Source organism: Parus major, chromosome 1A, assembly GCF_001522545.3.
Source record: "Parus major isolate Abel chromosome 1A, Parus_major1.1, whole genome shotgun sequence".
Lineage (NCBI taxonomy): Eukaryota > Metazoa > Chordata > Aves > Passeriformes > Paridae > Parus > Parus major.
The window spans coordinates 13,296,784-13,309,231 of record NC_031773.1 but is presented as its reverse complement, the minus strand read 5'-3'; the positions used below and the strand labels follow the sequence as shown (position 1 = coordinate 13,309,231).

At 35.8% G+C, this 12,448-nt stretch overlaps 1 protein-coding gene across 5 annotated transcripts in view; it reads right to left on the bottom strand.

The window, feature by feature from the left end:
- The window catches only part of DUS4L (dihydrouridine synthase 4 like), a 38,504-nt gene that overhangs the window by 25,554 nt on the left and 502 nt on the right, over window positions 1–12,448 (bottom strand). For 3 of the 5 annotated variants that reach the window (XM_015627201.1, XM_015627204.1, XM_015627203.3), the window contains exons 2-7: window positions 11,996–12,130; window positions 11,601–11,722; window positions 7,805–7,922; window positions 6,263–6,385; window positions 4,743–4,969; window positions 1,962–3,302 (exon numbers count right to left, since the gene is read on the bottom strand). In XM_015627201.1, the coding sequence (XP_015482687.1) occupies window positions 3,052–3,302; window positions 4,743–4,969; window positions 6,263–6,385; window positions 7,805–7,922; window positions 11,601–11,722; window positions 11,996–12,105 (951 nt within the window). In that variant the 5' untranslated portion in view covers window positions 12,106–12,130 and the 3' untranslated portion in view covers window positions 1,962–3,051. Of the gene's footprint in view, window positions 1–1,961; window positions 3,303–4,729; window positions 4,970–6,262; window positions 6,386–7,804; window positions 7,923–11,600; window positions 11,723–11,995; window positions 12,150–12,448 lie in introns of those variants that run through there. The other 2 variants (XM_033514201.1, XM_033514202.1) reach the window with 2 other exon arrangements.

The window sequence follows — 12,448 nt, the reverse complement described above, 5'->3', positions numbered from 1 at the left end:
GCTTTAGGGGAAAAAATTCACAAACCTTCAAACATTACAGTTAAAAAGAATACTTACCTCATCCATCAGAGAGGTGACAAAATATTCAGAAGCAGAAATAGGAAATGCCTATGTTTGATAATGAGAAGCGGAATCAACTAATAACTCTTCTGAAACAAAAGGGAAGTTTAAACTTGTTCTATTTTGGTTTCTGTGACAGCCTTATCATACACTGCTTTTGCCCAACCATCAACCCAAGAGACCAAAGAAATTTAACAATAGGCAGTAAATAGGATTGTATAGTTTGTGCTGGGGTTGTTGCAGCAGGATAAATGTTGCAAAAACATAGAGATATAATGAGAATATAGTATTGTTGTGTAGGGGGTTTAACATAAATAACAGGATCAGTTACAGGAGGCAAAGAACATAAAATAGGAAACAATACTTTGTATCTTATGTTACTTGCTTTGTATTTATGTTACACTTAAAAACTAGAAAATAGAAAGACTGACTGCTTGGTGATGTTAAAAGTAACAGATACAGGAGAAGAACTATATCCAGTGGTTTTAAACTGGAAATTAGTATTCTTCCATATTCAAATGTCTTGTAAGGAGAAATATGACCATATTCTAAGAACAACGCTGGTAGCTAAATAACTCTCATCCTCAGCAATTTATGTATATTGGAACAGTATACAGTTAGTATACTAGTTAGTTAAGTATAACTAATTATTATTTATTTATTATGTATTTATTAGTTAGTTAACTAGTTAGTTAAGTGTAGCTTAAAGACTCCCAACTTTACAGTTTATTCTATGGAAACACAGTGAAGTATGTTCAGATGCATACAAAATTCAGAATGAATGTGTAGAATTCATTTCACCCCTGAAAATGAATGATGAGCTTCCATTGACTTTTATGATACATAAAAGGCCAGATCAAACACTCCATAATTACTACCAATATTACCGCAACCTAGGTTTTGTACTTCAGGCAGAAATCTGTGATTAATCTCACACAGGCACAACAACTGCTGCCTTTAAAAATCATGAAGTACTTAGTTCCTAAATAGGTCAAGGTATTTCCAGGCCTCTAAAATACAACTTTCTCACTACTAAAGAAAATAAAGAAAGCCTTTAATTTGTGTTTATTGTATATAATAATTTTTTGTTCTCTGCTCCTTGAGGCTAATGGGACAGTTTGCTAAATATAATAGTCACTAGCCAAATCATAAAACTCTTAAAAAAATGGCAACAAAGGGCTTAGTTAATTCTTTTACAAGTCCTTGTCTTCTGCAATTCAGTTGCACAGTTTTACTTCAGAGGAGGCCAGAGGCATTTCAGAACTGAGGAGAACTGTGTAGCAACATAATTGGATGAACTTGATACTGGAAATTTGGCAGTACAAAATACATAGTCATATAGTTGGAAGGACTTTTGCTCTAAAATTGGGAGCTCATAATTTACATGATGAATATTAGTTGAGGAAAAGTGAAGTATTAGAAGTAACATTAACTGCAGAAGACACTGCTGGGAATTTACCTGGAATGCTCTATAGAATTGTGCCCAACTAATGTCAGGAAAATATTACAATCCAGAAGTGTGAAAAAATAATTGTCTGAAGGAATGGAGACACACCAAACATGCTTGCAGAGGTTGTCTCAATTGGCCTAGGAGACCAAAGCACGTCTGTAGTTTTCCATTTGTTAGCACATTGGGAAGGTGATCATATCAGAAGAGTTATGTAACTTTGCTGCCTTGAATAGTGAACTGGACTTGATGACTTGGGTCATGCCTTTCAAACTTATGTTAATATGCCTAAATCGGACATATTCATTATGAAAAATGATCAGGTATTTTATGCTACTGCATTTTAAAAAAGTGTCAATTTAAGATACCTGGACTATGAAAAGGTTTGGAGAGTAGCATCAAAAGCAACCTTCCCTCCTCCAGATTGCTGTATAATAAAAAAATTACAACTGCATACAAAACCAAGTAATTTATTTAGAAAATTTGGAACTATTCACATGTCTGTTCATAGAACAATCACAGTCAGAAAACTGGCAATTTTTGGTATCAATTTCTGTGTAAACATATAAAGAAAAGATTTATTCGATTACAAGTAATTGTACTGTACATTTTTGTGAAATTTCCCTTGCAGAACAAATGCAGCTGGTGTGTAACAATATTATCTTGTTCTAATTTTCACTATTTCTCTCCTATATAAAGATTCAAAGCCAAGTGGCTGTCATGCTTTGATAAGCAACATGCCAGCAGGCAGAAAGGCCTGCAAGAGCCCCACTGAGAGAATCTGTCAGCTTTCCTTTGACCTAAAAAGTTCTGGTTTGGTAGATGATGGGGATTTAATCTTGTATACAATTATTCTACAGTAGATAAACAAACCTGAATTTAGTTTGATTGAACTTAGAAGTCTTGTTCTTTAAATTCAGTTAAGTTTGTACTTAAACTATCTCTCCATTTTTCTTTTTTCTTCTTTCCCTCTTCATTTTCCTTCTTCCTTCTTTCCATAATTGTTTATCTATTCTGGGATTCTTTTGCTATAAAAAGTATGGAATTTTTCTAAATTATAAGTAAGTTACAAAGTTTTAGGCTGTGAAAGAAACATCAAATTTAAAGAAGGATAGTATGATAGGATTTAAGCTTATGTTATCTAAAGCAAAAACTTTTATAGTTGCTCCCTTGGTATTCTTTTGGTCTGAAATTACTGGCATTATCTATAAGTAGTCCTGATTTTAGGAGGTTTAATGTAAGAAAGGCCCTAGTTTTGCAATCATATTGCTGTAAGCAATTATCTGGTGAAAAATTAAATTATTAGGGCCTTACAATAATCAGTCCTTTCTGTAGCAGTGAACTAGAATAATTTGTAAAATCTTGAATATTCTCTAGAGTGAAAAATGGAGACATAAAAATATAAAGTATCATCCAAATGATAATGTTTTGCTGTGTTGAAAATAGTGTACAAATGTGACTGAAAAGTAAAAACCCAATTAAAGCTTTTTCAGTTTATCGACAATTGCAAAATACAACTTTACATAGGACTAGCATATTTTCATTTAGCACAAACCATAATGGTCATTCAGATAATCCAGAACTGCTGAGGTACTTGATAAAACATTAAAAACTTTCTTTTCTTGTTTTGAAGTTATGCGCTCCATCATGTACATTAAGTGGTGGTGAAAACACGTAAAAGGAGTTCCGTGTTCAAGAGCAATGTCAATCCAGTCCTGGATGCACTGAAAAGGTGTCTCTTCATATCCTGCAAACATAGCTGGATTTGCCAAGAGTCCTCTAGCCACCATTATACCTTCAAATTACAAATTAAAGCAGTAAGTTACATTCTAGTTTGAATTTTATGCTCAGTCTTCCTGTAGACTTTGTACAGCACCCGTTAGGACAACCACCCAAAGCTTACAGATGGTAATGGGAGAACAATGGGGTGAGTATTACAGCTGTATCAGAGAAATTCATTGAACAAGGCAGACCTCAGAGTATCTACAATACCTATCAACACATTCCAGAAATTCTGAAACAAAACACAACAGAAGCATTTTTTCCCTTCTTCTGAAACTGCAACTAATTAATACTTTGTTTTTATTTGCTACACACTTTATTGACTTTATAATATAAAATTACAATGGAAAGAGAACCAATAATTTTCTGTGCAACTCAGTCTCTTCACTGTCCTTCTACTAAGAGATCAATGGCTCAATTAAGTAAATTTTAGGAGTCTTGATCTGCAGTAAATCTTTCTGAACAGCATGTAATGTATTTGCAAATCTAATCCCATACTGTCAGATAAACCCATACAAGTTCTACTATAATTTTTCTGTGATTAAGGGATTCTGTTTTCCTGCATGCATATCAACATACAATCTATCACACTCAATTTTTTCTTAAAAAATAGGCTGATCAAAAATGAAAAATTTCTTTTGTCATTGTCTATGACAGAAAAAGACAAATGCTTAATATTTTTACTACTGAAGAAGGCCAGCTGGATTATGACAACATTTTTTTCTATTATACATTTCCTTCTTGCTCTGTATTTGGGGGAAAAGTCACTGTAAGCAGCAGGCAGTTCAGTTCAATTTCTGTTGTTGCTATTAAGCAGCAACAGTGTCAGCTGCAACCTGCCACAGGTACTGTTTTCTTTCCTGTTTTTCTCTAGCTGGAAGACACAATGTCTGTAGATACAGATTAACTCTTCAGAACATAAACCAAATTTCCATATTGTCTTGAAACCACGACAGTTGCAGAAATCTATTGTGACTAAATAAGTGAAAAAAAATCCCAAATTTTATGACTGAAAGTTCAGTGCCTCACTGTGTCCTTGAAGTTAACCATCTGGCTTAACAATATATCCCTTTTCCACTGTATTCTTACTGTAAGAAATCTGCTCCCATGTACAGGAAGTAGAGATTTCCACGTGGAAGTTTACAGTTCTTTAAAAGATGATCAGCTCCATAAAGAGACAGAATGTCTGAAGGTCTCCCTGAACTCCACTACTGAATGATGAGATAGCATAATTAATCACAGCTTTTGTAATTTGCCTCGGAAATAATTATTTGTGGCTTTGAATAGCAGTACTCTAGTGTTCTGATGATTACCAGTGATTCTGCTTATGAGTTTTTCTTTCATTTGTCTCAGTAAGGAGAGAAATCACTCAAATCCTGTCCTACTTATATCCAAAATAAATACCTTGAAATCTGGTAAATTTACTTAGAAAACAGAGTATGTTTAATCTTACCATCTGCTTCTGTTAAGTGATGAACATTTTCAGCATCTTTTAAAGTTTTAATGTCTCCATTAGCCACAATAGGTATAGACATGCTTTGTTTAATTATTTTAATTGCATCATAATGTACAGGTTGATGCCTTTCTTCTATACTTCTCCCATGTACTGTAATCCATGAAACTCCAGCTGCTTCAGCTTTTTGACACAGGTCAACTGTTCTTTTTAAGTCCTCATGGATCCTAAAATTGCAAGGAATAAAAGCATTAGGTAGTAAGTTTCCTGGCCTATATAAAAAGCACTCCTCCATAAGGAGGAATTATCATAGATCTCCATAAATAACAGAATAAAGACAATATTACTGTTGGAAAACAGTGTTTGATTTTTGTTTTTTTTTAAGATATGTGAGTTTAGTGTATGAAAACGTGTATTTAATTTAAACAGTTCCCAATTACATCTCTGTAATGTACATGGTAAATTTTATAAAGATTGAGCAAGGGTACCCAAAAAATCTAAAATCAACACCATGAGTTTGCATATTTTGTGGGGAAAAAAAAAAATCCAATTTATAATAGTTCCCCTTTCCAGAAGGATTGGAAACTGAGTTGAAACTTAAATGACAAATAGCAAGACCCACATAGGATATATGGTTTAATAATGGATCAAGAATGGTCATAGAATCATAGAATGGTTTGGGGTGGAAGCAACCTTAAAGACCAGCCAGTTCCAAGCCCCTGGTATAGGGAGGTAGTAGATCTTCCACTAGACCAGGTTGCTCAGAGATAATGCAACCTGGTTGTACAAACTTCCAAGGATAGGCATCCACAACTTCTCTGGGCAACCTGCTCCAGGGCTTTACCACCTCCACAGTAAAGAATTTCTTCCTAATATTTAATCTAAAACTGCCCTCTTTCAGTTGGAAGCCATTCCCCCTTGTCCTGTTACATCATGCCCTTGCACAAAGTCTGTCTCCATCTTTCTTCTGGACTCCCTTTAGGTACTGGAAAGCTGCTGCAAGGTCTCCCTGGAGCCTTCTCTTCTCTGGGCTGCACACAAAGCAATACAAAACAAGTCCACAGAAGTTTAGAAGCTGATGTAGGAAAGCAGAATGTATTCCTTACAGCAGCTGTGGGAGCAGTTCCCAGTTTTGTTACCCATCCCTTTATACCCAACTGCAACTGTGGCTTTGCTCTCTAATAGCTCTAAAGCAAATCCTTGTGATGACATACACTGCATTGCTTTTCTTTTATAGAAGCCGTAGTCTTTTAACTTGTACTTTCATGTTGTTTGGATTACAAGAGAATCTTTGCTTACAGTATGTTATCTGGGTAAGTAGTCAAAGGCTGTGCTAGTTCTAAGTTTTGTATTACCTGCCTCAGATATCTGAGTCAAAAAAATCAGCAGTCTTCACATGTAAGGATCTTACTATAACTAGTATTGCATTAACAGAATTACAAATATTACCATTACATTAAATTCTTTAAGGGAAAAAAAAGAATTCTATGTACCACAAACAGCACTTAAGTTAGACCTACCTTATTTTAATGGATACTGAAAATTTAGGGTTGTCGATCTGACTCCGTACATGTCTCACCATATCTTTAACAAGCTCAGGTTTATTTATTAAGCAAGCACCATAACCTTCTGAAATCGCCCATCTTTAAAAGAAAAAGAACATTCATATTCTGCATTTGAAGAAATGCAAAGCAGTATCAGTTACATACATCAGTTTCTTTCCTTATGACTTCATGATGTGTGGTTAAGTAAACAGAGGTAGTACTGGCTGTAGATCAATTATTTATTTGCAGTTTGGTACAGCTTCTAGATCTTGGTTCAGTCTCCATTGTGCTACTAGAACTTTGGATAAGTTACAAATCTCTTTAAGTTCAATTTTCTGTCCACAGAATGGACTCATAAGGAAGATAAATTAAAATTTAATCTACAGTGCATGCATTTAAAAAAATAATTTGATGTTTCCCCTTTCCTTGTCATGGATTTTTTTTTAAACAGATGACAAGTTCAGATTAAAAAGGAGGATTTTTTGAAGTGCAAGTGAGGCCATTATTTTAATGAGATACTGGTCTCACTATTTTGCAAAGGCAAAAATAACCTTTGCTTCCACTTAACAGCAGCAGTTTTTAAAATAATTTTTCTTATAAAGGCATATAAAGTACACTAACTTTTGTTATTTTGAAACTAATATGCACAAGAAACAAAGGATTCAAATGTAAGTATGTATTTTTGGCCTAAAAGGAACAGAGAGTTTGACATACTTAACTGTAGTTAACTTAAAAAAAAACCCCAATACTTCCATGCAGAAGTCTCAGATCAGTCTAGAAAAGTCTTCTCAAACACTACAGTTTTAATTCAAGAAAACCTAATTATAATAGAAAAAATAAGTATTTTCACTGTAATATTATCTTTTACTTTCCTACATTTTTCAGGTTTTCATTTAGAAAAAAACTACCTGAGAAACACGTAATAGATAGTTCTCAACTGAACCAGTCAGGAAGAATCTTACTACTCTGTTTCACTGTCAAGACAAAATCTTTATCAGTTTAAGTGAGAAGTACATCACTAATTCACTGTACTTACAAATTTAATACAAGATGGAAGAAATTATTTTCAGTACTTTATCTGTATAATTTTATTTAAAGTACTATCCTTCACTTGCAGATGTTTGAGACGTGACAGACTTGCCTCATTATTCTGGAAATTGCTACATCATGATTCAAAACACTCTGCAAATTATTTGCAGCAAGCTCTTTTTGGTAGTGCACATTGAACAGTTGTTGAGAAGGGATGTACACTTCTGAGCCAACACTCAGTATCTCAGAAATTAAAAAAGGCAATTTGGCAAATACATATAGTTCTCCCAGTCTCACCATGGTGACAGGCGTCTGGGAGCACTCAGAACAGTGCTTTAGCACATAGACATTCCTGACATCTTAAAAAGCTCTTAATCTCCTGAAATCTATTTTTAGGTTAAGACAGAAATTATGATGGATAGGAAGACTGTCATTCTTTAGTCTCATTAATTATTTCATCATATTTACCCAGCTTTTTCAAAACTTTACCTCTGAGGACAGCCACAGTTTAGGTCTATTCCATCAGCAAAAGGACAGATGATACGGGCAGCATCACATAAAACCTGTGCTTCTTTAGCAGCAAACTGAACGATCAGTGGGTGATCACCTACACAAATGAAAATATATTTAGAGATTTAAAAATTCCCAGAAAATAAAAAGAACAAGTTCTAAATTGTTGAATGCTTTTTTTGTATATTGTACAGCTGTCTGACCATGGTCTTGGCAACCAGGTACAGATGACCCTGCATGGAGGGTGACTGGACAACCTGACCCACAGAGGTCCTTCCAAGCTCATCTGCGTTGTGATTCTGTAAGCTCCCAGTCGCAAATATACAAAGGTAGCTGGCCTCACACTAAATGAGTATGTCTATTAACAGAGATGGGAATTCAGACAAATATAGGTGTCCTACACAGTTGCTGGCTTAACATACACTTTCTGACTGAAACTGGTCAGTTGCTAATCTCACAAAGACCATCTATGAAACTAGGCATTCTCTAATTTTCAGCAGCCTTCAAGCTTCCCTTTCTAGTCTGCCCCTTGTTATCTGCATGCTGCCCCTTTCCTGTGCTGACACAGCTGTCTGTCTTACCCGGAGGGAAACTTGCTTACAGAACCATTAACCCTTCAGGAAGGAACTGAAACACCCACAAGCTTTGCCCTTCCTCATCCCAGCCCATCATTTTCCTTTTCTGTGCCAACATGTCTATTTTTTATCCACAATGTGACACGCAGAGTTGGAATGAGCACACGTGTGCAGAAGCAGCTCTAGCAGCTTTGTCTCAAGTGAGAAACGAAAGTGCCGGTGCTCCTCAGCTTGGGTCTGCTGAACTACTTGTGATTTACTAAGCCCCTGCAGAGAGCCAGATGGTCATTTGGAACATGCTCTCCTCTTTTACAGCTACTGCATTACATTAAAGGCATCTCAAGTATCTCAAGCAGTCTTAGCACTCACTTTCCATATAAACAATTGCTGTAGTTAAGAAGCAGCAGCATGGTATTTGAGCACTGATGGAAAGAGATGATCCAGCAAATGCACAAAGCAAGTGCACTCCTGGCACTGAAGAGATCACAAGTGCTTTCTGAACATTTTTCCATTTTAGAGGAAAATAAGTAATTATTGAAATGGTGGAGATTAAGTAAGAAAGGCCACCAGTACCTTCTCAATCAAGCTGAGACACTTCTACAAGTTACCTAAAAATCCAGTAAGCAAAAAAATTGCATGCATATTTTCAAAAGTGTCACTGTAATACAGTGCTCTAGCTGAAGAGATTTACATTGTTATAACTAATATTTTAAAATAAGCCCACATGCCTAGTTTCTCTTTGTTGAGCATTAAGTAATAAAAATACTGAGTCTAGCCACATAAAATTTTTTAGCAGCAGCCACAAAGAACCTCTATCTGAGAAATACATAACAAAGAAACATTAATGCAGAAGAAACTGTAAAACATAAATTGCAAACCTACTCCACTAATTAGAAGACAAAATCCCCAAACAGCCAGCAAGTTAAAAATAAAACCACATGAAAAGTATAAATGCTAATAATGTAAATACTCTAATCTGGTCAAAGCATAAGGCAGAATGTTTTACAGGCCTGTAAAATTAAGGACAGCATAAATGAACCGAGTAGGGAAAAAGATGTTGTTTACATCACTAAAACATTTCATCTCCTCCTTCCCTGTCCCAGCACACCCCAGAACACACTCCACATCTGGCCTGTAGAACTTCAATGCCACTGCACTTTGTGTAGATCAGAAATGTAAGTAAATTCAAGGGGGGCAAACTAGTAACAGTGGAGCTTTGAGCCATATTTGAATCAGTTATATTCTTACCCATTTATTTTTACACACAATGAGTTATTTTTGAAGTTGCATTCCACTCTTAAGAGTCTACCTGTGCTTTCCAATGCAAATTTTCTCTGTAATTGTTCTATTTGAATAATGCACCACAGTACATAGTCAATGCTGAAACAGTGAAATACACTTTCCCTATTACATATACACTTATGAAACCACAAATTCTGAGGCCTGAATAGACTAAATCATCCCACTTTATAGACCCTACATGCTGATCTTCCTTGCATGTTAGTGGCGCTTTTCATTCTTCCAGTTGCAGCCTATGCTCGTACATTCCTGTCACACCGTTCTGCTGCAGCCACTTCATGCCAACAGATCTGTATTGTTCTTGTCACCTCTTCCCACATACTTCAGATCTCTTTACGGCCATGACACTGTGCAAGTCCTCATACTTCTTTTAATATGTGTTCTGGTTATTCTTTTGAACCATGCCTGAAGCCTTGCTTCTCCCCCTCAACCCCAGCCATGCTTAAACTTCAAGCCTCTTTTGTGCTTTCTTGTGCTCGTATCTTGAGTCATCAACCAACTGCCTGTTCCACTTTCCAGTCTGGCTCACGTGAAACCCTTCTTTTGTCAGTCCTTGACTCCCCTGTATCAATGGCTGGTCTATTAGTTTTTTCACCTTTACTAACACCCTTATTAGAGACTAGAAAACTTTTCCTGGCAATGAGTTAAACAGTTGTCTCTGAAACACACATGAAACATTTGCTAGAAAAATAATCTTACTGTCATCATGTACCTGGTCTAGCTGTGAGAGAGTTAATTGTCAAATTTATTTGAAGTTTGTTTATAGTAGCCTGTGTGGTGCTGCATTTTGGATTTTGTGATAAAACCAATGTTCATAATTCGCAGTTGTTTTGGGTGTTGTTGCAAAGTACATGCACAGTACATACAGAACTTCCCATTTTTTTCACTTTGCTTCCTCTGCTCTCAACAAACAGACTGGGGTGGGCAAGAAGTTTGTAGTGGACAAAGCTATGACAGCTGATCTCAATAGGAACAAGGAATATTCCATACTGTAGAACATTCCTCAGCAAGGAAACTGGAATGATAGGGTATGGAAACTGACAATCGTCAAGTAAGTGAGAAACCCTAAGAAGAAATCCAAACAGTCCTTAGAGAAGGAAAAAAACCTTTGCAGCTGTTGTTGCCCTGTTGTTTACGTGCAAGAAACAGTCAAGGGCTGGTGTTCTTAATTGTCCAATGATGGTGATGTGTTAGTTTAATGACCAATGAGAGTTTTACCTTTCGGACCTTCTCAGAACTGCCTATAAAAGAAGATCTGGAAAAATAAAACTTCCTCTCTTTTGCAACCAAGCTAGAGAGTCTCTCTTGTACTTTCACCATTCCTAATATAGTGCGACAATAGGGAAAGTAAAAAAGCGGGTTGGGACATGGAATTTTTGTTCCAGAGTGGCTACTGCTTGGAGAGTGGCTGGGCATTGGTCTGCTAGTAGGAAGTGACTGCCTTTGCATAACTTGTTTGTTTCTTTCCCTTTTTCTTTCCTTTACGTATTAAGCTACCTTTTTTTGACAAACTATTTTTTTTTTGCATTTGCTCTTCGCATTCTCCCCCTGTGCTGCAGGGAGAATGAAGGAGGAATGAGTGAGCAGCTATGTGCGGTCAACCCCCAGATACAAATCACTTTGGAGGCCTTGATTTCAGGTGGAGACAAGGTTTTCCACTATTTAATTTGACCCACTATCACTGAACTGTGCTTACTTTCACTTAAGAGTATTTCTGTGGTTTAATAATCAGACAGTATACCAAAATTGTTAACAGATGTCAAGTTATGTGACTGACTTCATTCACATGGCAAGTCTGGCTTTTGTGTCTATATAAAACATTCTGTTTTATAGGTAATATAAAACCATTTTCAAGGCAATGGTTTATTAAAAATAATTATTAAAATGTTTATTAAAAATACCTTTATTTGTTGTGAATTCGCTGTCTCTGGCTTTTGCAGATCTCACAAAATCAGCTGCCACTATCATTGGTGTGTAACATAAATCGCAACTGTACTTCCTAACCAGAGTTCTGAAAGCCAACCTGCAGACACATGAAGATTAAGAGGTAAATACTTAAGGATTTTTTCTGATTAGCTATCCTAAAATGCTGTTCTAACACACAGTATTGTGGGGATTTTTGAATATTACATGTGTATATCTGTGATGAAAATACGTAAATAAAACATGTCCCACAGCTACCTCTGTCTTAAATAAAAGAGAAGGTAATAATTCATTTTTAGTCAAGATACATTTGAGAAACAAGCTTCTAAACAGAGAAAATACACTGAAAACAGCTGACATGATAGTTACTTACTTTGAATAGCGAACCATAGGAGCACATATTTTTACAACTTGCCCAGAACTAAACAAATCCATGGGATCTCTTAGTTGGCATTCTTTAGTTTCCCTGATGTCACCAATCATGTATAATTAAAAGTCTTTTCAGCATCTGGAAAAACAAACAGCGTCTGAAACGTTTGTCATTCAGCTACTTCTTCTCATAAATGAAAATGCTAGACTTGCCGATACGTCAAGCAATATAGCCAATTTATTAATTTGTTCGATAAAAGGTGAGCAAGTGTTTACAGCGTGCTGGGTGTGCTGCGGGTCTGATTATACAAAGGCTACAAGGTAGTTTTAAAGCTTAAAATTTTGTTGTTAGAACAGGCTGTTATCTAAAAGCTTACTGTTATATAATTACATCGTTAAACTTTACTTCCATGCTTTATTTTAGCTGATTTTCAAAACTTTTCTTTGTAATAATCCC